The sequence below is a fragment of the Heteronotia binoei genome, chromosome 19, assembly GCF_032191835.1.
Source record: "Heteronotia binoei isolate CCM8104 ecotype False Entrance Well chromosome 19, APGP_CSIRO_Hbin_v1, whole genome shotgun sequence".
In the NCBI taxonomy this organism is placed as follows: domain Eukaryota; kingdom Metazoa; phylum Chordata; class Lepidosauria; order Squamata; family Gekkonidae; genus Heteronotia; species Heteronotia binoei.
Genome location: NC_083241.1, coordinates 24800064 through 24825540, shown reverse-complemented (window position 1 = coordinate 24825540; position 25477 = coordinate 24800064). Strand labels below are relative to the sequence as shown.

Genomic DNA, 25477 nt, shown 5'->3' with positions numbered 1-25477 from the left:
GGCGTCTTGAAGGTCTATGAGTGCCATCCAAGCATCTTTGGGGATCAATGGGAGGACAGACTGCGGGGTGATCATGCGAAATTTTTTGTACCGGATATGGTGGTTGAATTTGCGGAGGTCCAGTATTGGATGTTGTCCTCCATCTTTCTTTGGAACCAGGAAGTATCGGGAATAGAATTGTGGTGGGACTGGTTCTATGGCTGCCTTGGCCAGCAAGGCAGCGATCTCTTCCTGGAGAGGTAGAGAAGGAGGGGTACGTATAAAGCGATGGTGCCTCGGGGGCAAATCGAACTCTATGGTGTAACCCCTGTGGATGATCGCCAGGACCCATAAATCCAATGTTATGAATTCCCACATGGGGTAAAAGGGAAGCAGTCTTGTTGTATGGAGACTGCCTTGGAGCAGGAGTCGTCTTCTTAGTAGGCTGTGGTCGAGATCGCTGATGGAATGGTTGCTTAGCTGGTGGAGCTCTGCGTTTCCAGTAGTCAACTTGTCTGGGTGAATGGGGACGTTTGTAGAAGGATGGTTTCCAGCCTCTTTGTCTGTTGGTTTGAGGCTGTTGCTGACTGACCCCTAATTTCTTGGCTCTTTTCCTGCTGTCATCAACTGTAGTTAGAATGCCGTCAGTAGTTGCATTAAAAAGACCCTGGCCATCAAAGGGGAGGTCTTCAATTTTGAATTTAATGTCAGGCTGTAGTGATGAAAAGCAGAGTGAGACGTGCCGACGTAAGGCAATGGAGGTGGCCATGGTTCTAGAAGAGCAAGCAACAGCATGGCGGACTGAGTTAATCTGTTGTTTGCTTACTCGGGAGAGCTCCTGCAATATTTGTGATGCTTGCTTCTGTGCAGGGTCAGGTAAGGATGGAACCAGTGTATTGAGTTGAGATGTTAAATTAAAGGTATACGCTGAAAAGTAAGTCAAATAATTATGGATCTTGGAAGTGGCAGTCGAGGGGGAGTAAAGTTTTCTTCCCAAGGTGTCCAACTTCTTTCCCTCTTTCTCAGGTGGGACAGGATGACATGTTTGTTTTGACTTTGAAAAGGAATGCACAATCACAGAATTGGCTGCAGGGTGATTAAATAAAAACTTTGAATCCAGTGCATGTAGCTTATATAAGGATTCAATCCTCTTAGACGTAGGTGGTACCGATGCAGGCTTGTCCCAAGCCTCCTTTAGTCCTTCCAAGTGAATGGGTAGCATTGGTAGAAAGGACCCTGCAGGTAAGTCCGCATGGACCAGGTCATGGACCACATCTGATACCCTCGGTAAGTCTGAGGTAAGTTTTATATTGAGGGCATTTGCCATGTTTGTAAGCAGGTCCAAGTATGCTTTGGATCCCTCAGATGGAGAGAGGTCAGCTGGCTTGGTAATGTCCGACGTAGGTGATGTTGGTGATGAGATTAACTGTGAAGACTCCGAGTGCTCGGCTTCGGAATCTTCTGGAGCACCAATGGGAGTCGTAGATCGGTCATGTGTAGGCGTAAACAATGGTAAGGTCTTACTTGTGAGGGTAGGTTGGTCAGGTTGTAGTGTTTGCTGCTTCGATGGAGCCGAACAAGCAGATGTTGAAGGAACCAGTAACGTTTGCTTCGGTTCCTGACTGAAATGTCAGGGTCGATAGTAAGACTCCTCATGGTACCGATGACGGTGTGCATCTTCATGGTATCGAGGTTCAGTGTGCCTGTATTGATGAGTTTCCTCATGGTACCGAGGTTGGTGGAATTCCTCACGGTACCGAGGTCAATGTTCCACAGATGGTGATCTAGAGGGTCTGTAATATCGATGACTTCGATATGAAGACGGAGATCTAGATCTGGATGGGCTATAATAATAATAGCAATCCCTATGCCGACTTGGAGACCGTTCAAGGTATCGACGAGCTGGGGACTCCCGATGGAGTGGGGAGACAGCAGAATCTTTGAATGTACGCAGTACCGATACCTCAAGGAATGAATGCCAAGTAGGTTGGCTCGTTGAGCTCGGAGTCGAGGTGATGTTTCCAGAGACTCTGTGGCCATGATGTCTTCGGGCAAGGATTCGTGGATAGATGGTGATCGGGACCGAATACAGATGACCTCATTGGTAATAACATCGGTAGGGATTGAGAGTTCAGTTGGAATGGTCGGTGCCGTGGATATCGATACCGAAGTGGAGGTTGTCGGATGCGAGGTCATAGTATCCAATGGTCTCAGGTCCGAGTGACTCTTCGAAGTCGACTTCAATGTAGATTTCAACTCCGAATGTCGTTTTGACGCAGATTCCAAACGGTGTTTTTTCTTGGAGTCGTCCGACTTCTTAGTGTGTTTCCCGGACTTAGGCTTACTGGGAGCTGATGCCACGGAAGCTGCCAGTTTGGCTTAGGCTTACTGGGAGCTGATGCCACGGAAGCTGCCAGTTTGAGCCAGGGAAGGTGGTGAGTTTTGGGACCAAGAAGCATGGGACATCACAGGCTGCAATGAAGACTCTAAGAGATGGCTCTTCAGTCTAGCAGCGTGATTTTTTCTGGCCTGCTTCCCGAATTGGCTACAATGGGTACAAGTGTTGGTCCTGTGAGCCTCTCCCAAACAAAATAAGCACAGAGAGTGTCCGTCTGTTGAGGGGATTTTGGTCCCACACAGAGTACACTTTTTGAAAGTCATTTTAGGATCCTTCCCTTCCATACACCTGGGGGGGGGGGAAGGAGAGAGAACAATAGTCGAAGAAGATAAAGGGTTTTTTTGTTTTTTACGATACCAGTTGAAGCTGAAGAAGAAGACGTCGAAGAAGCTGGTATTTGGTGAAGAAGGCAAATAAGGCTAGATGAAGTTGAGGAGACGCAATGAGGTGAGACTATTCCGAGCGGCAGTTAGAAAGAAACTGGGTGGGTGGAGCGCCTCCCCCTCGCTCCAGGCATGTGCAGTGGATGCCTGCTCCCCAGGATGAGAGGGAATGCGCACCAAAATAAACGCCTAGGCTAGCTTTAAATTCTCCAAGGTCGGGTTCGTTCCAGGCGGAAAACCCATGTGTGGGACTGCACAGAGACCACGATGAAGATTTGTCCTGTAGCCATGGCTGTACCCTTCCCCTTCCCCCCTCACACAAACACAATTCAATTTTTAAAAACTCATATCAAAAGTTCATTTTGTCATGATGTTCAAACGCAAGCACTTTAACAAATTGCAGCTTGCACCTTCTTTGCAAACCAATACTCTGAACTGGTTCAGAATCCCAGTCTGCAGGAATGACGCAAGCTCAAAATTGATTCACGGCTTCTGAAACCAGGGAAGTTTTGACCCCATTCCATGTGTGAAGAAAAGAGGAAGAGATGACGGTGAGCACAGAAACAAAAGCCAGTTTCACAGACCAACAGAGTGTTGTCATGTCTGTCTACAGCCCATATGCATGCTATTTCAGCTTTCCAGAGCCAAGTGTCTCCACATTCTTATGTTATTTTAACCTTTTTGTGACAAAACATGATGTTCCCTTTCATGCCAAACTATACTAATTCTTTCTAGAACACAGGCATATGAGAGCCATATCAATACTATCCTCATATTATTCTAACTTTTTCACACTAAACAGTCTTCATTCTTGCAACTCTGTTTCACAGGATGAGTGTTTGTGCTGACCGGCTTGTGCTTGAGAGCCAGTTTGGTGTATTGGTTAAGTGTGCCAACTCTAATCTGGGAGAACTGAGTTTGATTCCCCTCTCTTCCACATGCAGCTGCTGTGTGATCCTGGGTCAGCCACAGTTCTCACAGCACTGTTCTCTCAAGAGCAGTTCTCTGAGAGTTCTCTCAGCCCCACCTACATCATAGGGTGCCTGTTGTAGGGAGAGGAAGGTAAAGAAATTGTAAGTCACTCTGAGACTCTGAGTGAAGGATGGAGTGTAAATCCAATCTCCTCTTCTTTTTAAAACTACAAAACTCATGATGCAGTTTAGCTGCAAGGTTATGACAGAGGCATCAAAACATCCTGGGCTTTCAAGTTAAAATGAGGAGTTTTGTAGCAAATGATGAACTGCACACAGCTGGAAACTCTCACCTACTTCTTGTGAACTTTTTCATCATGACTACTTTTTTGGCTAGTTTTCCCATTTTATTAATTTGAGATAAATATTATACCACAGTTTTTCACAGAGATTCACATTATTTTGATGTATAATTTTAATATCACATATTTTTGACTAGAAGAAGATTACTACAATTTTGCCCCAAACACTGAGAAAGAAACTTTCTAGTCAAACCAGAGTTGACATAAAATTTTGTACTTATCCTAACACAGGGTTTCCAGCTCCAGAATGGAAAATTCTGGAGAGTTGGGGGATGAACCTTCTGGAAGGTATGGCTTAGAGAGGTGAGGGAACACAGCAGCATATAATGTCATAGAGTCCACCTTCCAAACAGCGATTTTCTCCAGGGGAATTGATCTCTGTAGTCTGATCAATTGTAATTCCGGGAAATCTCCAGTCACCACCTGGAGGCTGGCAACACTAAAACTGATGAAAGCCATCATAAGGTGTGGTAACCATCCCTGACACTATTGCATAAACACATTACCAGGATTAGGCAGTGAAAAGTAAGATGAAGAAAGATAAAAATGGTGGTGTCCTTTACGCCCAAGACAGACAGAGGCCGGCTGGGACACCAGCATTTTCTTTAGTTTGCAAACTGCCATAGACAAGTCATAGTCTCTCTCAGCCTCAAGTCTCCATTTATTAAAAACATCCAAAGGCTGCTTGCAACGGTAATTAACATAAAATTATGAAAGCACAGCTAACATTAAACAAGGGTTACATAAGCTGCTTACATGGAAGCAGCTAAATAGAAGGTGTTTGTACTCTTGTGTCACCAAAACTGACTGGCCACCCATGTTTTCAGACAAGACACTTACATCATGAGACTGACTTATCAGAAAAACCCCAACAAAACATCCAAAACATCCATGTAATCAGCCATTTGGATAAACAGGAGCGTAACCAACCCACTTACTGTCACATAATGTCAGCTGCTTATCCGCTGTCTGGCCAGGGTGCTGGAATAGATGTGGGTGAGCCAAGCCATGGATAATGGCTGTTGGCAGCCATATAACCAAGGGAGTATGGGAATGAGGGAACCATAATAATAGGTAGTAGTGCACCGACCCTGGAGTGTGGTGACATTACATTTTGTGTGTTACATTTACCACATAAGAGAAGAGCCTGCCTCTCCCTCTGTACAGGCCAAAAAGGCTGAGGGAACTTTAAATTATTGGTACATTGACATTTTCCCTCCTTCTGCTATTCATATACAGCTCCTTTTCTCTCTTTCCTCAAGCACTGCACTATTGACCTGAAGGAAAATCAAGTTTATTTGTTTGTTTTGTTCTTCACAACCTGTCAATAAAGAGAGGGGGCCATCTTAAAGTAGCATACAAGTTAATTACATACAATAATTAAAAAAAACCCTTTTGTGTTCAACCTATAAGGGGATAGTCTTATGTTCAGGGCAATCTTCTTTTTGGGCAGAGACAGTAACTTCCCAAACAGTTGTGGGGGGGGGGACGTTCAGGAAAGATTAGCACCTGAGGAGAGAATTACCTCAGTGCCATTTTGCCACCCTTATTTGTCTGGCCTTCAACAATTTATTTACATCATAGACGTTTCCATCACATATTCTGACAAGTGGAAAGGCTGGACAGTTTCCAAGCAAATAATATAATAGAAACAATAAGTTTTTTTTTAAAAATCTACCAAATTTCTTCAAGCACATTGCCCACATTTCATGGAGGATATATTTGACCATTAGGATTCAGACAATCCTAGGCCTAAAAAGTAAAAAAAGTAACGTAGTCCCTTGTGCAAGCACCAGTCGTTTTCGACTCTGAGATGACGTTGCTTTCACGTTTTCATGGCAGACTTTTTACGGGGTGATTTGCCATTGCCTTCCCCAGTCATCTACACTTTCCCCCCAGCAAGCTGGGTACTCATTTTACCCACCTCGGAAAGATGGAAGGCTGAGTCAACCTGGAGCCGACTGCCTGAACCAGCTTCCGCTGGGATCGAACTCAGGTCGTGAGCAGAGGGCTCCGACTGCAGTACTGCAGCTTTACCACTCTGCACCATGGGACTCTCTAATCCTAGGCCTACCATATCATAAAGCATCAATATATCTAATTCTCAACATGGCCATGTCTGTGAAGACCTATATCCAGATATTAGTGTCTTGCTCACACATGACAGATCTTTCTACAAACCTAAAAAAGCCTCAAGTCTGCAGGAAAAAATATCCAAAATCTAAATAAAAACATAGTAGGGGGTTAAACCCCACCCAATAAGAGAAATGGCACCTGTAACTTTAAGAAATGGAGGACCTCTATGGCCATTGCTAGTCAACCCCCCTACAATATGGAAAGACTTCGAACTGTGATTTCAGTCAGTAAAAGGCAGAGGGATCTTTTGGCCTCTGAAGGAGGCCTGGCAACAACCACCATACAACTTGCTACCACACAGGGTTGCCATGCTCCAGGTGCTGGCTGGAGATCTCCTGGGATTACAACCAGTGTTTCCTCTAAGCTGAGTTAGTGTGAGCTAGCTCACAGTTTTTTAAGCCTCCAGCTCACACATTTTTGTTTCAGCTCAGGAAGGATGGCCCCAGAGCAAACTAATTTATGAGGTAGCCAAATCACTCGTTCTAATGCCATTAGCTCATGATTTAGAATTTTTGCTCAAAAGACTCCACAGCTTAGAGGGAGCATTGATTACAACCAATATGCCCTCTAAGCTGGGAAATCTTGTGAACAAAATTCTACTTTGTGTTAGTAGTAGTTCTTTATTCACGGTCATCCGACCAGCTTAATACAAACAAAAACAAAATCATAAAAACAAACCCATCACCAATTCCTGACTCGTACTATTGCACATATTGTTAAAACTCATAACCAAGATTTACATTCTCAATTTCCCTCCTTTCCAACTGAGCAGCATAACAGAAACGGGCAATCTTAGATGAAACATCAGAATGAGCGTCAGACAGGAGGAAGGCAATTTGCTCATCCTCCTGCCTGCCTGCCAAGGGCCCGCCAAGGACCAAGGACTTTGTGAGCTACTGGCATTAAAGTTGTGAGCTACTGCATAAGCTAGTTTGCATTTTTCCTGAGCTAAGACAGAAATGTGTGAGCTGGAGGCTAAAGAAACTGTGAGCTAGCTCACACTAACTCAGCTTAGAGGGAATGCTGATTACCACTGATCTCCAGGTGACAAGGATCAGTTCCCCTGGAGAAAATGGCCACTTTGGAACGTGGACTCTATGTAGAGTTGCCAATCTCCAGGTAGGGACAGGGGTCCCCTGGTTTGGAGATCCTCCCCCCACTTCAGGGTCACCAGAAAGCGGGGGGGGGGGAGAGACTGATTCCCATAGGGTATAATGGAGAATTGATTTGCGGGTATCTGGGGCCCTGGGGGGGGCTGGTTTTTTTAGGTAAAGGCACCACATTTACAATATAGCATCCAATGCCTCTCCTCAAAAGACCCTCCAAGTGTCAAAACTTCCTGACAGAGCGGTTCCTCAGTGGAACAGGCTTCCTCAGCAGGCGGTGGGCTCTTCTTTCTAGGAGGTTTTTAAGCAGAGGATGATTCCTCACTAACCTTGCTCCATGCCAGGCTTCCGGTTCTCTCCAGAGCAAGCTAACAATCTCACCCTGGTACAAAATGGCAGTGTGGAGCAGCTGCTGCGAAATCGCTAGCTTGCTCTAGAGAGAAACGGAAGCCTGGTGCACTGCAAGGTTAGTGAGGAATCAGCTAGAGGCTAGATGGCCATCTGACAGCAATGAGGATCCTGTGAATTTAGGGGGCAGCATTTGTGAGTTTCCTGCATTGTGCAGGGGGTTGGACCAGATGACCCTGGAGGCCCCTTCCAACTCTATGATTCTAAAAAAATTGGGCCAGGGGGTCCAATTCTATGAGCCCCAGAAGAAGGTGCCCCTATCTTTCATTATTTCCAGTGGAGGGAAGGCATTTAAAAGGTGTGCAGTCCCTTTTAAATGTGATGGCCATTTGAAGTTCAATCACGCTTGTCACACCTTTGCTCCTGGCTCCATGCCCAGTGTCTCCTGGCTCCACCCTCAAAGTCTCCTGGCTCCACCGCCACATTCCCCAGATATTTCTTGAATTGGACCTGGCAACCCTAACTCTATGGCATCGTACCCCACTGAAGTCCCTGCCCTCCCCAAACCCCACCCTCCTCAGGCTTCATCCCCAAAATCTCCAGATATTTCCCAACCCAGAGCTGGCAACCCTACTACCACATGACTTGCATGACTCACATCGACCCAGCTACTTGTTACCGTTCAACAGCAACCCCCTCATAAAAGCCAGTGCAGAATAGTGGTCCCAGTATCAGATGAGGGTCTAGGAGACCCAGGTTTGAATCTGCCACGGAAGCTCACTGAGTGACTTTGGGCCTGTTACACACTCTCAGCCTAATCTAGCTCATAGGGTTGCTGTGAGAATAAAATGGTGGTGAGATTATGTAAGCCGCTTTGGGCCCCTCCCCACCTGCCCCGAGGAGAAAAATGTTTAAATGAAGTAATAGATAAATATAGCTGAAGACAGGGGAGAAAAGAAAATGTAGGTTGGGTAGTGCTTGAGAAGAAGGAAAGGGTGAGGGAGTGGAGGCTTCCAGGAGGCAGCAAAGAGGAAAAAGTGTGCAGAGGGGGATAACAGGTTGGATATTAGGTCCATGGATGAAATGCAAAATTGTTAATTCAAGCGGGGTGTGGGAGTTTCCCTCATCTATGGACGATATCTATCCCACCAATGGCTCACATGTCTCATACACAGTTTTCATTCACTCTGATATTGAAAGTCACTAATCCGTAATTTCATGCACTGTACCTTGGGGAAGGCAATGGCAAACCACCCCATAAAAAGTCTGCTGTGAAAACGTCATGATGCGACATCACCCTAGAGTCGAAAATGACTGGTGCTTGCACAGGGGACTACCTTTACCTTTGTAAAAACCTTCTTTACAACATTCATCCAACCTTCTGACTGGGATAGAACGACTCAGAGATCTCCATTCCTACTTGTATCTAACAAGGGGAGCTTCGACTCTAAACTTTATACCCCAAAAATCTTGTTGGTCTCCAGGGGGGCCTGTGGGGGCACTGCCCCGAGACTTCCAGGTAGGGCCCCTTGACTTCTGGGGGGGGGGAAGCTTTGGGATGCAGTCTGCTTTTTTCATTTTCTTTTTGCCATGTCTGAGCTGGCAAAACATCTGCTGCGGCAGCCAGAGCCAGGAGAGCTGAGCAGGACATAGTGCACTGCAACAGCAAAAGCAACAGGTGGAGAGGAGGGAGGGGCAGGAGAAGCCACGTGGAATGGCCAGGGATGGGGGGATGGGTGGAGCTGCTGGCTGCAAAGTGGGGGAGAGGGAGGTGGAAGGAAGCCCCCCTACTGGCACACAAGGTGCAGTCCCTTCTTCACTTCAAAGTTTTAGGGTTAGCTACTTCAACTTGGCCATTTCAGAGCCTCCAGCTTTTGCCCCTACCCGAGAAAGCTTCTGAGAAGTGACAAGCCTCTAGTGGATGGGAAAGGGTGTCGCCTGACTTTTAAAATCCTGGCTACGGCCCTGTTGGTCTCTAAGGTGTTTCTGGACTTGAATCTGACTGTTCTACTGCTGACCAACATGCAGGGCTGGCCCTGCAACTAGGCAAACTAGGCAACTGCCTAGGGCGCTGGACTTTGGGGGTACCAAATTGGGCTTTTTATTTTTCCCACAATTCATCTGTTTTTGAAAAACTGGTTATCTTTGTATGGGGGCACCAGAAGTTAGCCTTGCCTAGGGTGCCAGAAAGTCTAGGGCCTGCCCTGCTAACATGGCCACCCTCTGAAACTGTGTAAAATGCCTCCGTCTTCACTGTGGAAGATGAGCACTTTTTGCCCGCCCCAGAACCACTAATTTTGGAAGGGGTGTTGAAAGACCTGAGTCAGATTGAGGTGACAAAAGAGGAGGTCCTACGACTGATAGACGAATTAAAAACGAATAAGTCACCGGGTCCGGATGGCATACATCCGAGAGTTCTGAAAGAACTCAAAGTTGGACTTGTGGATCTTCTGACAAAAATCTGTAATCTTTCATTGAAATCTGCCTCCGTTCCTGAGGACTGGAAGGTAGCAAATGTCACCCCCATCTTTAAAAAGGGTTCCAGAAGAGATCCGGGAAATTACAGGCCAGTCAGTCTGACTTCAATACCGGGAAAGTTAGTAGAAACCGTTATCAAGGACAGAATGAGTAGGCACATTGATGAACACGGGTTATTGAGGAAGACTCAGCATGGGTTCTGTAAGGGAAGATCTTGTCTCACTAACCTGTTACATTTCTTTGAGGGGGTGAACAAACATGTGGACAAGGGAGACCCGATAGATGTTGTTTACCTTGACTTCCAGAAAGCTTTTGATAAAGTTCCTCATCAAAGGCTCCTTAGAAAGCTTGAGAGTCATGGAGTAAAAGGACAGGTCCTCTTGTGGATCAAAAACTGGCTGAGTAATAGGAAGCAGAGAGCGAGTATAAATGGACAGTCTTCGCAGTGGAGGACGGTAAGCAGTGGGCTGCCGCAGGGCTCGGTACTGGGTCCCATGCTCTTTAACTTGTTCATAAATGATTTAGAGTTGGGAGTGAGCAGTGAAGTGGCCAAGTTTGCAGATGACACTAAATTGTTCATGGTGGTGAGAACCAGAGAGGATTGTGAGGAACTCTAAAGGGATCTGTTGAGGCTGGGTGAGTGGGCGTCAACGTGGCAGATGTGGTTCAATGTGGCCAAGTGCAAAGTAATGCACATTGGGGCCAAGAATCCCAGCTACAAATACAAGTTGATGGGGTGTGAACTGTCAGAGACTGACCAAGAGAGAGATCTTGGGATCGTGGTAGATAACTCACTGAAAATGTCAAGACAGTGTGCGTTTGCAATAAAAAAGGCCAACGCCATGCTGGGAATTATTAGGAAGGGAATTGAAAACAAATCAGCCAGTATCATAATGCCCCTGTACAAATCGATGGTGCGGTCTCATTTGGAGTACTGTGTGCAGTTCTGGTCGCCACACCTCAAAAAGGATATTATAGCATTGGAGAAAGTCTAGAAAAGGGCAACTAGAATGATTAAAGGGCTGGAACACTTTCCCTATGAAGAAAGGTTGAAACACTTGGGGCTCTTTAGCTTGGAGAAATGTCGACTGTGGAGTGACATGATAGAGGTTTACAAGATAATGCATGGGATGGAGAAAGTAGAGAAAGAAGTACTTTTCTCCCTTTCTCACAATACAAGAACTCGTGGACATTCGATGAAATTGCTGAGAAGACAGGTTAAAACGGATAAAAGGAAGTACTTCTTCACCCAAAGGGTGATTAACATGTGGAATTCACTGCCACAGGAGGTGGTAGCGGCCACAAGCATAGCCACCTTCAAGAGGGGGTTAGATGAAAATATAGAGCAGAGGTCCTTCAGTGGCTATTAGCCACAGTGTGCATATGTGTGTGTGTATATATATATATATATATATATATATATATATATATATATATACATACACAACATTATATATAATTTTTTTTGGCCACTGTGTGACACAGAGTGTTAGACTGGATGGGCCACTGGCTTGATCTAACATGGCTTCTCTTATGTTCTTATGAAGAGGACACAAAAAGTGACCAGATGCAGTTTCTTTGGCAATGGGATCCTAATTGCGCTCTACTTATTCTTGAGGGAGATGTAAGCAATACAAAACAAAGCAACAAGTCACGTAGGATGGTGAAAATACCTTGCTGAAGGGCCTGCTGCCAAGAACAGGACAACAATGAAATCCTGATTAATATACAGGATTTAAATCAATTGAGCCATTGTAGACAAAAAAAAGTAGCTTTGCCAAACCAAAAAAAAAAATCTGCTATGTATTGTGCAAGACCTCTTTAGGGTTGCTGGACCAATTTACAGAGACCAAGACTACCATACTGAATTCCTTGACCTTGTAAGGCCAAGTTTATGATGCGTGTTTACTGGTACTGCGGGTGAAACACATGCTCTCATCTTTACTCCTCACTCTCTCTAACAATAGGGGCTCATCTGTCTGAAATCTATGCAAGCTAATATGATGCTCACTTTCAGGGAATGCTTCTCCCCCCTGGGAGAAGACATCACAGAAAGAGGTATTTTGAACTAATCCCCACCTGCTTTACAAACACCCAGATGTTCCTGGTCCCTAGACCATATATAGGCAGCAGAGACCATTCATTACGCAATCATATACCTCCCCTCCCCAACTGAGAAGAAAATACCAAAAAACAGTTCTTTGCAACTGCATGTTTGCCTGCCTACCTGCTTCCCTTTGAACCAAGGAGTCTCTGTCTACTGGGAACAATATTGATTTTGCTCAGGTATGTGAGAAAATAAAACAGAGGGAGCAATTCCGTGGCAATGCTAAGTCTGGAGTCTGTATTCTATGTATGAATCAGCAATTGCTCCTTACACACATTTCTAACTCATAAACATTTAATGGGGTCTCAATAAACATACAGCTTAGAACATTGAAGTGGTTTTAGGTACATGGAAGGAAGTAAACACCATGTGCTGCAGCTTGCAACTGTGGCTACTCAAGAGTGAGACACTAGTTCATCTTTTATCCAAGTGTTTAAAAACTGTTGCAACAATGGTCTATAGAACCAAACTAGATGCTTGCTTTTTTAAAAAGTGGAGTCAAGGTCCCAAAACAACAGCTGATGTGTGGCTAAGGACAACTCAGGTTGGATCCAGAGAACCCATTTGTTGTTCAGTCGCAAAGTCGAGTCTTTGCAACCTCATGGATCAAGTCACGCCAGGCCCTCCTGTCTTCCACCATCCTCTGAAGTCTGCTCAAATTCATGTTAGTTACATCAGTAATCCTGTCCAGCCATCTCATCTTTTGCTGTCCCCTTCTTCTTTTGCCTTCTGTCTTTCCCAGCATCTGGATCTTCTCCAGGGAATGCTCCCTTCTCATTTGGTGGCCAAAGTATTTGAGCTTCAGCTTCAGCATCTGACCTTCCAGGGAACAGACAGGGTTGATTTCATACCCAGCTCTTTAAAAAAGCAAATGTCTAGTTTGGCCCCCTGAAGGATGCAGTGGCTTAGGATAGCTCTGTAAATCTTTATCCCCATGGAAAAGGCAGCCCCAGAACTAGCAAACATCATAGTACAGAGTGTACCTTATATAAAACAAGTTACCCTAATGTTCTTACAGATATCCAAATGCAACACATGTCAATACAAGTGTGTGGCTACTTGATAATCCATAAGGCAAGTCAGTGAGACAAGATACTTTTTTTTTTGCTGGACTGTTTTCCCTTTAACTGCTGGCAATACCCGGCATGAACTCAGCAGTACTACTTCCTTGATAAATAGCTGTCAAGCAAAAAGAGAGAGGGAGGGAGAGATGCACATTCCCTGGCACTCTTCCGTCTTCACACATCGCTCCCAACTCAAAGGACCTTGTCATTCCGTTCCACTCAAGTGCATGGCATGGCATGGGATACAGTAAAAGCAGGGAGCCAGGTGAACCAGCCAGAAGAAGCAAGAAAGAGGGTTTGAGGTTTTTCAGCCTAAACCAATATTTACCAGTATGGTAAGTCTGATTTTCTTCAGTGGGCTTTTAGTGGTAAGTATTGGTTAGAAATGAAAAACAAAACAAAACCATAAGCCTCAATTATAAACTGGGATATTAAACTTAACCACTGTGATATTCAAGAGATTGGTCCTAGCAAAATAAGCAGGATTCGAACCACAGAAATGAAACATGGGTACATTTTCTAAGTGCATTTTGGAGGGAATAAGAGAGTAATCTGAACATTCGGCTTTGAAGAGCATACAGTGTTCTCTTAATAGAACAATTCATTCTGCTTGTCATGCTAACAGAAAGGAGTTTTGCATGGAATGAAAGCCCTACACCCTGACCGGTGGAAATCCTACAGAAATTCTCCCCTGGCTTCATCGAGCATTGCCCACACACTTAAACCTGACTTTGTAGTCTCAGTAATTAGAAACTTGGCTTTTAAAAAGAGACAGACAAAAAGAGTGCACCGACATTCCTGGTGTGCTGAACAATACCCAGTAATACATCCCAAGTCTTGTTGAATGTTGCCAACTTTTGTATATTTGTGTGTGTGGTTGCACCTGGAAGTCATGTTGACCTCTGGTGACTGACCCCTACTGGTGGCCTGGAGGATATTCGGAGAGCTGGCTGAATAGAGCCTGCCCTTGTCCACTTGGCTGGGTATTTCAAGGAAGTCTACCATCCAAGCACTAACCATAGTAGATTCCACTTAGCTTCTGAGATCCAATGAGATCGGGTTTGCGTGGGCTATCCAGGTCTGGGGTGAATGTTGCCAGCTTTTCAATGGTCCCCACTCCTGTGCCTCTAATATGTGTTTAATTTGCAAACTTTAGCTATGGATAAATGCTCACCTGCATGTCACAAAAAGCTTCACCTGCTATTTTCTGCATCTAAAACTGGTGGTAATAAGGTTGTCAGGTCCAATTCAAGAAATATCTGGCAATTTTGAGGGTAGAGCCAGGAGACATTGGGGGTGGAGTCAGGAACAAGGTTGCAACAAGTATAATTGAACTCCAAAGGGAGTTCTGGACATCACTTTTAAAGACACCTTTTAAATACCTTCCCTCCATTGGAAATAATGAAGGATAGAGGCACTTTCTTTTGGGGCTCATAGAATTGGACTCCACGGTCCAATCTTTTTGAAACTTGGCAGGTCTTTTGAAGAGAGGCACTGGATACTATGCTACAAATTTGGTGCTTCTACCTCAAAAAAGCAGCCCTCCCCCAGAGCCCCAGATACCTGCAGATCAGTTCTCCATTATACTTCATTATAGGGAATAATGAAGTGCCCAGCAGACATTCCCCCCCCCCGCTTTCTAATGACCCTGAAGTGAGGGGAGGGCTTCCAAACTGGGGGATCCCCTGCCTCCAACTGAGGATTGAATAGAATACAATCCGAGATGTATATTCAAGTCCCAAAGTAGTGTGGTGACTTAATCGATTGGCTTGTCACCACACTACTTTGGGACTTGTATATACATGTTTTGGACATTTGGACTGATTTCTATATACTTCTTAGTAAATTGGTCACTAGCTTGCATTTTTTATTGTGTCATCCAACTGGGGATTGGCAACCCTAGGTGATAAAGGTCATCTGGTGGCTATAGGGGGTGACAGGCCATTCGTGCTGTTGGCACCTCTACCTTTTATTGGCTTTTTCACAAAAAGTAAAATACACATGGCTCCTGTTAATATTTAAAGGGCCACAAGCCTCTGTCATCTTGTTCACACACTCAAGATAATTTCCTGATAACTACAGATCTGTGAGTCAAAGGTTTATTCATAAGATACTTTCCCACCAAAAATTCTGAGACCTTTATACACAGTTCTGGAACAGGTGGGTACCTCCTTACTATCCTTTCCACTGGGTTGCCAGCCCCAGATTTGAAAATATCTGGAGATTTTGGAGGTGGACCCTGAGGAGGGCGGGATTGGGGGAAAGCAGGGACTTTAATGGGGTGTAATACCATAGAGTCTACCTTCAGAAGCAGCCTTTTTTCCCCAGGTAAACTGATCTCTGTTGCCCATGGATTGGTTATAATAGCAGGGGATCTACAGGCCTGGAGATTGGTGACCTGACTTTCCACACATTCTTCATAAATGCAAACCAAGAGACATCATTTTTCACACTCCAAGGAAGGAAAGGAAAGGGCCCCTGCGCAAGCACCAGTCGTTTCCGACTCTGGGGTGACGTTGCTTTCACAATGTCTTCACAGCAGACTTTTTATGGGGTGGTTTGCCATTGCCTTCCCCAGTCTCTTACACTTTCCCCCTAGCAAGCTGGGTACTCATTTTACCAACCTCGGAAGGAAGGCTGAGTCAACCTTGAGCTGGATACCTGAAAACCCAGCTTCCGCTGGGGATCGAACTCAGGTCGTGAGTCGAGCGTAGGACTGCAGTACTGCAGCTTTAACACTCTGCGCCACGGGGCTCTGGTCACACTCCAAACCACTCTTCAAACTTGAGTTTACACTGTAGGGTCAGCAAGGTTCTACATTGAAATAAACATGGTATGATCCAGTCTGACTATTCTTTCCTGCACATCATAAAACTTTTCACTGAACGATCCTGACCGCATTTAACACAGCTAAAGAATCATCCATCAAAACTAACAAAAGGGTTTGAGCTCAGAATACCTTTTAAGAGGCTTCTCTCTTCCAGTGCTTAAAAGTCAAGTCAGAAAACTCTCTAAAACCAGATGGAGACTTCCCCCTCACACCCGCCGTCCCTTCTATTCAAACTACAGTTACATGAAAACAAAGTCTACCAGCATCTGCAAATGATTTATACTGTAATTCTTAGGTCTCTGAATATATTTGTACTTTGGAAAAGAATGAACAAGAGGAAAAATAAAGAAGCATGTGCCTCTTATAAAATCCGAATGAGATATAGCAAAGCCTCAACCCCTTTAAAGTCCCGCCCACTTCTTTCTAGATGGAAGTGATGTCAGTTATGAACTTCCTGCCATTGAAATGACTGGGACTTCAGCCATTCTATATTTGGTTGAACAATAAAGTTGAACAACATGAGAATTCACACGGTACATTAATATTACTTATTTACAATATTTCTTGGCTGCTTTTGCACTCAAGAGTACTCACAGGACGACAAAAAAACTAACACACAATCAACTTTGAAAACAATAAAAACAATCTGGGCCCATCAGCGCATGCTTCTTAAGTAAAATCTGCTTTTTCCAGTAATGCATTTACACACACACACACGTCTGCCTTCTACTGAGTATCATAGTGTTTATCTCGTAGGCTCTGTTTGGCGGCAGTTCTTCAAGTCTCAGATCTTTCATATCTCACCTTCATTAACACATTAGAATAAAAAATCATAGCATGGAATCACAGAGTTGGAGGGGGCCATACAAGCCATCTAGCCTGGGGGCTGAATCAGGCCCCCGGAAAGCTCCTATCAGGCCCCCAAGCAACTGGCTGTCATCTGCTTCCTTCTTCCTCTCTCTTGCTTCCTTCTGTGTAACAGCTTGCTCAAGGCTTGCTCAATTAAATAGGAGCTACAGAGCAAAACCTCTATTTTCTCCATTGGCTGAGGCTCCTCCCCCTCCTAGTCCCCTGGGGAAGGAAGGAAAGTTTCCTTTGCCCAGTTCCCTGGATCCCATGAGGGAAATACAAAGAAAGCACCTTTAAGACCAATGAGTGCTAATGTTTTAAGCATGTTTTAAGTTTTTAAAAAAATCTTTGTCTGTGTCCTTTAAAAAGTTTATATCTCCGCTATCTAAAATAGGTCTCATTTATGTCAGGTCTGGCCCTCATAACAAATGAGTTTGACACCCCTGGCCTAGAGCATCCCTGAAAAGTGTTTGTCCAGCCGCTGTTTCAAGACTGCCAGGGAGGGGGAGTTCACCATGACCCAAAGTAGCTGATTCCACTGTTGAACAACTTGTTCTGTGAAAAAAAAAAGTCCTAACATTCAGCGGGTACCTTCCTGCCCTTAATTTAAACCCATTATTGTGAGTCCTCTGCTGCCAACAGGAACAGCTCCTTGCCCTCCTCTAAGTTAAACACCAAGTCTGACCATTGGTTGTAAGAAAATTTAGCTTCATTATTAAGACAAACAGTCAGCATGGTGCAATAGTTAAACTACAAGGAGAACAGAATTCAAATCCTCCATCTGCCACTCAAAGCTCACCAGGTAGTCTCAGGTCAGCTTTCAAATGAACCTATTCCTCAGGGTCGCTGTGAAGATAAAATGGGGGGACCATCTATCCAAGGGTGTTGAACTCACTGAGGACCGGATCTGATGTAAATGAGGCCTTGTTGGACTGGGCCATGTCGGGTTGGGCCGGACCACGTTGGACCAGGCCATATGTATGCCTATTTAAGATTAGGGAGCAGAGATATATAAAGGACACAGAAAAACACAGTTAAATATTTTTTAAAAAAAAACTTAAAGCATGCTTAAAATATTAGCATATGTTGGTCTTAAAGGTGCTTTCTTTGTATTTCTCCCATGGGATCCAGGGAACTGGGCAAAGGAAGCTCTGGCTCTTTCCTTCCCCAGGAAAGGGGGGAGCCTCAGCCAAAAGAAGGAGGGCAGACTTGGCTCAGTAGAACTGCTGTGCGATTGAGAGAGCCTGGAAAAATAAGCTCTGCCCTCCCCTCTTACTCCCCAAGGGAGGAGGCTCAGCCAATGGAGAAATAGAGTTTTTGCTCTGTAGCACTGTGCTACAGAGCATGCTTTGCAAAGCAAAAGAGAGAGGGAGAAGGAAGCAGATGACACCAGTTGCTCGAGGGCCTGATTTGGCCCCCGGGCCACACGTTTGACACCTCTGATCTACACTATCCTCAGAATAAACGTGTGTTATGGTGGGGGTGCACTCCAGTGATGTGGGTTTTCTAAGAAAATTTGACTTAGAACATTTTCTGATTCAAATTTAAATAAACAATTTAAACACTGATTTTTGTTTGTTTACTGCTGTCAAGTCATAGTTAACTTATGGAAACTCCATAGAGTTTTCAAAGCAAGAAACATTTATTGGTGGTTTGCCATTGCCTGTTCTATGTAGTGACCCTGGTATTCCTTGGGGATCTCCCAGCCACGGTTGACCCTGCCACTAGGCAAACCAGGCAATTGCCTAGGGGGCCCCCATGTGGTTATCAGTGGAGGGGAGTGTGCTAGAAGTTAGCCTTCCATCATCATCATCATCATCATCATTTTATTTATATCCCGCCTTCCCTGCCAGAGCAGGCTCAGGGCGGCTAACAACATAAATCAATACATTAAATTATACAATGATATTTAAAACAAAGACTAATTTAACAATTTAATTAAAATTCTAAAATTGATAAAATTAATATGCTGGTGCTATTACAATAGATGGTAAGTTTACTTAGCAGTCTCTCTCTTTAGTCGGTGAAGGCCATCTGAGAAAGGATGGTCTTGCAGGCCCTGCGGAACTGTTCAAAATCCCGCAGGGCCCGCATATCTTCCGGAAGCTGGTTCCATATGTGTGGAGCCACAACAGAGAAGGCCCAGGCACAGGGACTCTGTAGTTTTACCTCTTTCGGCCCGGGGATAGTCAGCAGGTTCTTCCCTGCTGACCTCAGTGCTCTCTGGGGTTCATATGGGGAGAGGCGGTCCCTCAGGTAGGCAGGTGCCAGATAATCTAGTACTAACCAAGGTGTACCATGCTTAGGTCTCAAGATCTGAGGAGATCAGGCTAGCGTGGACTATCCAAATTGGGGGAAATAATATCAGTAAAATTTAAATAATGTTAGCAAAGAAGGCAAATGCACCATGTATAAACCTGGGTCATCCACAAGGCCTGGGGTTTTTCATATGCCACATTTAGTCCATCTAATAGGATTGATTTTCAGCACAACAGTCATGACAGCGATATTTATTTATTTACTTCATTTATACCCTGTCCCTTTTCCCAAAGGGGACCCAAGGCAGCCTACATCATTGTCCCCTCCTCCATTTTATTGTCACAACAACCCTGTGAGGCAGATTAGGCTGAGTGGATGTGACTGCTCCAAGTTCATCCAGCAAACTTCCATGCTAAAGTAGAAATTCAAACCTGGATCTTTCAAGATTTCAGACCAACACTCTAACTACGCAAACAAGTTGGTTCTCCGATAGATCCAAAGAGGTAAAATTCACATATGTGTGGTGGAAATTTTTCCTTGGAAAAAAACAGCATCAGAAAATTTTCCATTTTGGAAAATTCCATGGAAAGTTTTCTGCCCCACATCCCTGGGAAACATTATATTATAATGTCTAACAATTTAAACACAAATCCTCTGTCTTTATTGACTTGTGGTTTAGAATGCTAATTCTTTCTTGCTACAGAAGTCCAAATTTTATACATGTTTATACAATATACTCAAATGCTGAATGCACTAACTCCACACTGCACCAATAGGCAAATTATTACTAACCTAATGAAGCCTTTACCATCACTGTATTACAAACAGGCATCGATCTCTCTTCTCTTTCCCAAACTACTCATAAAAACCCCATTCTAAGCTCTAAGCTGTTCAGTTCTCCTGGCAGAGGAGGTCACGGTCTCTGCTACTGCAGACTGTGAGAAGGTTGGATAGACCGGCTTAGGGGACGTGAGCTGCCTGCCTCTGTCCCCAACATACCAAACATGTCCCCTGGTTTATTCTGCCCACCTCCTCTAGGGACCAGAAAGGTACAGACATCATTGCTGGCATGGGTACGCAATCCAAGATCCTTTGATGCCAAGCAGCAACACCGACATCTGCTAAATCAGGTGTCCACAGCATGGTGGATATGGGTGCCAGGATGACCACTGACACCATTCCTCATGCTCATGCGTTTTTACAAAGTGGGCAGAGCCAGGTGGGCTTTTGCCCAGCAAGGTTTCTGATGGACCACTGCAGACCTGATAGGCTATGCGGATCTTTCAAAAATGTTGGTTTGGCACTGGCTGCCTGCCACCACAGGAAAAGGAGCTTTACTATGTGGCTGAAGGTAAGGTATGGCAGCCATTTTGTAGCAGTCATTTTGTGGCTGCACCTACCACACTGTGTAAGAATTCCTGTGGCCCCCACAAGTTCAAAAGGTTGGGGACCCCTGCGCTAAATTGCTTTTCACCAAAACAGTACACTATCCAAGAGTCACTATATCTTCTGAATAAAGTTAGAGTCCAGCAGCAACAAAGTTTTATTCAAGGTATAAGCTTTTGTGTGCCTGCACACTTCTTCAGATACAATGAAATAGAAGAAAAATGTTCAAACATAGCAAGAGGCTGAACGGTAAATTAGCATGTAACATGACGAAGATATCTTCATGATGAAGATTTCTTCTGCCATTTGAAAAAGAAGAGGAGGAGATTGGATTTATATCCTGCCCTTGACTACCTGAAGAAGTCTCATCAAAGCGGCTTACAATCTCCTTTCCCTTCCCCTCCCCACAACAGACGCCCTGTGAAGTAGATGGGGCTGAGAGAGCTCTGACAGAAACTGCTCTTGAGAGGAACAGCTCTGTGAGAACTTGCAGTTTAATGTGGAGAAGTGGGAATCAAACCCAGTTCTCCCAGATAAGAGTCCATGCACTTAACCACTACACGGAGCTGTCTCTTCACAAGCATCTGTAACCACTGGACTCAGTTGCAGAGTTGCAGCTGTGAAATGGCTTGGGAGGGGGAAACTGTGCTGGTGCCAGGTCAGGGCACGCCTATCACATTTTTATCCCACCCTCCCCCCAAGGAATTCAGGATACTGTATGCAGCGTTCCCCTCCTCCATTCTGCCCTTACAACAACCTCATATCTAAAGCAGAAAAAGAGACTGAGACCAATTTCGCACTAGACCTTTAATCCTGGTTTAACTCTGTCCCCAAACTGACCTTCTGCACTAGAATCAGAGAAACCAACTCTATGACTCTATGATTTTACTGTACAATGTCAGTTTGGGGACAGAGTTAAACCCGGATTAAAGGTCTAGTGCGAAATTGTGACTGACCCAAAGCCACCCAGTTTGCTGCTCAGTCGAGTGGAGATAGGAACTTAGGCCTCTTCAGACTTAGCAAACTCTCTAACCACTACACCACATGAGCCCTGGAGAGCCAAGATCAAATCCAATTAAACATTCAATGCATGCACTTAGATGCATGCATGCAGTACAATCCTATCCAGGGTTATGCCAGTATAAGACAGAATATGTAAGGAAAAAAAATGTGGAATTTGCACCAGAGACATCAGAACCGCATCTTGATAGTGGTGCTTCCTTCAAAGGTTCCTTATCCTTGTTTAATGACTACAAGATGTCTTGAAATCATCTGAAGGAACCCACAAAAGATGAGAAAGCAATGCAAAGAGACACAACAGAAAGAGCAGAAAAATGAAAGGCAGAATATTTACCAAGGCACTGGAATGTCATTTTTTTTTTAAACACAAAAACCGCAGGCCAGTTCAGTAACATCTCCCCAACAATACCATCACCCCATGAAAAAAGTTATTTGTATAATCCGACTTGCTTTAAGTCACGCAAGAGCTTCCTTTTGTTAAGATTATTGTTATTATTTACAGTTGTCTCTTTGCAATAAGACTATCACTTTCCTGCCTTCGTTTCATCTTAGCTACGCTTAAGGAAGGCTTAAACAATTTTTCATGTTCACTTAAGCGGCCCTCCTCTTGCCAAAAGTTTGACATCTCTGGAGTCTGAAAGAACAGCCCTGGGAAGACAGCCCAAGAGCTTGATGCGAAACGTCATGCACCACAGAGGTACCAACTGAGCAACGGCAGCAGCAGGTTATTTGCAAAGCAATTAGTAACGCAAAACCAAAGCACCGGGGGACCCTGCTAGAAGTACATAACTCCATGCAGCCGTCATAAGCCCGTGAACACCAGAAGAAGAAAAAATGTCAAAGTGATCCGAGAATCGTTTTCACTGGAGATCAAGAAGAGAAGAAGCCCTGCCCAGAAGACAACAACTGGCATGGTCAGAAAAAGCACAATACTAATTAATGTCTATGCATACTAACACCATTAGCAACTGCAGCCTACCCAGTAACAAACTACATAGCATCGCTCTCCCATTCACACACCAAAACCCCCTTCCCTCTTCTGAAAGCTGCTGCAAGGCCAGTTAAGGACAAGGCAGCTGTGTGCTCCACTGCAATCTCAACTCAAAGTTTGCTTGACAATTTGGAAAAAAATATCCAATTAGCGCCCACAGAGACTCTGCAGGAACACACTTTCCCCACTTCTGGACCACAACCAAGTTCTCAGAAGCCAATCTTTCTGATCTCCCGTCCAGATAAAGAAAGGTGGAGCTGCACAGACCCCAAAGTTATGAAAAAAATCTAATTAAACAGCCCCAAAGCAAGCCATTCTGTACTTTAAGAAATATTGTCAAGAAGACAACAAGAAGAGAAACTGACCAAAAAAGATGTACAGTTCCAAAGGACACACGCAGAGAGCCAAGGAGATTCAAACAAGTGAGCCCAGCCACACTCTAAAGAAAAAAATGCTGATGAGAAATCCCTGCAGGATCATTAGCTAATCAAGCTGGAGAAAACTGCATCCCCAGCCCCAAACACAAAGCACAATCCTCCCACCAGTTCTCTTGCAAGATGTGCTGAGCTGCATATCCAAAGGCAGAGAAAAGGTGGAAACCAAACATCCTTAGAGCTAGTCAAAGAGAATGCCATTTCTGCACGCCTAACATGCCAGCTGTAAATATCTGTACCAATTTATGAATGCGGCACCATAATTTGCGTTACATGTGCTCCAAAAGACAGCATTCTTGTCTCCTTCCTAGAATTACTTGCTGGAATCAAAATCTGACCAGCCGTGTCCAAACCCAAGGAAAGATGCAACTCGAAAGGGGTATCTTTGCTTCAAACCCTGTGGATTAACTAAATTCAAGAAACAACAAGACAGAAAAGCACAGGACATATAACTGGGCATAGAGCAAGGGTCACTGGGGAAGTGGGGGTGGAGGTAACTGTGGGTTTCCTGCATTATGTGGGGAGAAGGTGGCCTAGGTAACCCTTGGGATCCCATCCAGCTCTGCGTTTCTAACAGGACAGTTAACCCAGGTTCCGGCCAACTTCTTTCCAAACCACTCAGAAGGTGCACCGAGACCTCACTTCACCTCTTTAAAAACCCCGCCCCACCCTGAATTTAGTTTTCAGAAGCAAAGACGCTGCAGTTCAGATATGTCTGGAATCTCCATCCTTTGTTCCAAATGTCACTTCCAAACAAGCTCAAGGGGAATTTCCTCTCCCCAGGTGATTTTGCAGGACTGGAGCTTCAGGAAGGTACCTCATCCCACACCCAGCCCCTCTGACACAGCAAGGATTTGGCTAGCAGCAGTCCCCCCCCCCCCCGCAAAAAAAAAAAGAGCTTGCCTCCCAGCCAGGAGGAAACTGGTTCTCAGTTCTTCAGGGTCCAGCCAGTGTAGGCTTGCCAATCCCCAGGTGGGGGCAGGGGATCCCCCCATTTGGAGGCCCTCCCCCCACTTCAGGGTTATCAGAAAGTGGGGGGGGGGAAAATGTCTGCTGGGCACTGGCACTCCATTATTCCCTATGGAGAGCGAGTCCCATAGAGTATAGTGGAGAACTGATCCATTGATATCTGGGGCTCTGGGAGGGCTGTTTTTTGAGATAGAAGCACCAGAATTTCAGCATAGCATCCAGTGACTCTCTCCAAAATATCCTCCAAGTTTCAAAAAGAGTGGATCAGGGGGTCCAATTCTATGAGCCCCCAAAGAAGGTGCCCCTATCCTTCATTATTTCCAATGGAGGGAAGGCATTTAAAAGGAATGTGGTCCCTTGACATGTGATGGCCAGAACTCCCAATTATGCTCCACACTCTTGCAACTGGCTCCACCCCCAAAGTCTCCTGGCTCCACCCCCAAAGTCCCCAGATATTTCTTGAATTGGACGTGGCAACCCTAAGCCAGTGACCTCGATGCACGGCCAAGGTCCAAGGCATGGCTAACTCTCCAGTCTCAAGCGCAAAACTGCTTTAGGATCACCCCCTGCTCGCGGGTGGGGGTTTTTTTGCGTGGAGGCCGGAGGAGCTGCGAACCAGCACCCCCCCCCCCCCACTTCGGCCTCCTTCCAACCCGGACCTTTCCCCAACAAAACTGCCAACTGACCTGTGGGTCTACTCACAAGTCAGCCCAAGCCTTCCGCGCTGGGAAGCGAGCGCTCCGGCAGGGGGGTCCGCCAAAACCCAGCAGCGAGCGGCCACCCCGCTCCGCCTCCTCCCCGCGACCCGACCTGAGCTCCCTGTAAGCTGAGTGAACGTGAGCTAGCTCACAGTTTTCTAGGCTCCGGCTCACACCTTTTTTGTCTTCGCTCAGGAAGGAGGCCCCCAGAGCACACTCATTCCTGCAGGAGCTCCCCCACTTCAATGGCAGGAGCTCACAAAGTAGCATTTCTGCGCACAAGACTCTGCTGCTTAGGGGGAACCTTGGAAGCGACCATTACCCTTTGAGCGCATCGTGGCCCACCGGGCCGCTCGCCTGCCCTCGCCTCTTGGCCCGGCTGGCCCTGCTGCTGCTGCTGCTGCTGGCGGCTTCCTTCGCGGCGGGGACGACCAGGGCGGCGGCGGCGGCGGCAGGAGGGTCCCCTTCCAAGCTGCCTCCTTCGGCGGCGGCACCCCCTTGGCCCGGGCTCCAGGCGACGCTCAGCAGCACAGTAAATCCCAGCGCGACCTCCGGCCGCATCTCTCTTGCCCGCCCGCCCGGCGGAGGGAAGCGCCAAGGAGTCGTCGGGGCTGCGGCCGGAGATGCGGGGCGAGGCGAGGGAGCCGCTGTCTCTCTGCCCGGCCGGCCGGCTTCAAGCCTCGTCCTCCCCGCTGGCTCTGGGCTGCCTCCCGCGCCGCTGCAAGGGGGCTCGGCTCCTCCGCACAGACTCTCCCCGGCCACGCTGCGC

The 25477-nt window shown here is 45.8% G+C and overlaps 1 protein-coding gene across 1 annotated transcript in view; it reads right to left on the bottom strand.

Moving 5' to 3' along the window:
* Positions 1-25269, bottom strand: part of FBN1 (fibrillin 1) — a 307005-nt gene extending 281736 nt beyond the window's left edge. The window contains 1 exon segment of the mRNA XM_060259853.1: positions 25031-25269. Coding sequence (XP_060115836.1) covers positions 25031-25269 — 239 coding nt within the window.
* Between the last annotated feature and the right edge of the window lie 208 nt (positions 25270-25477).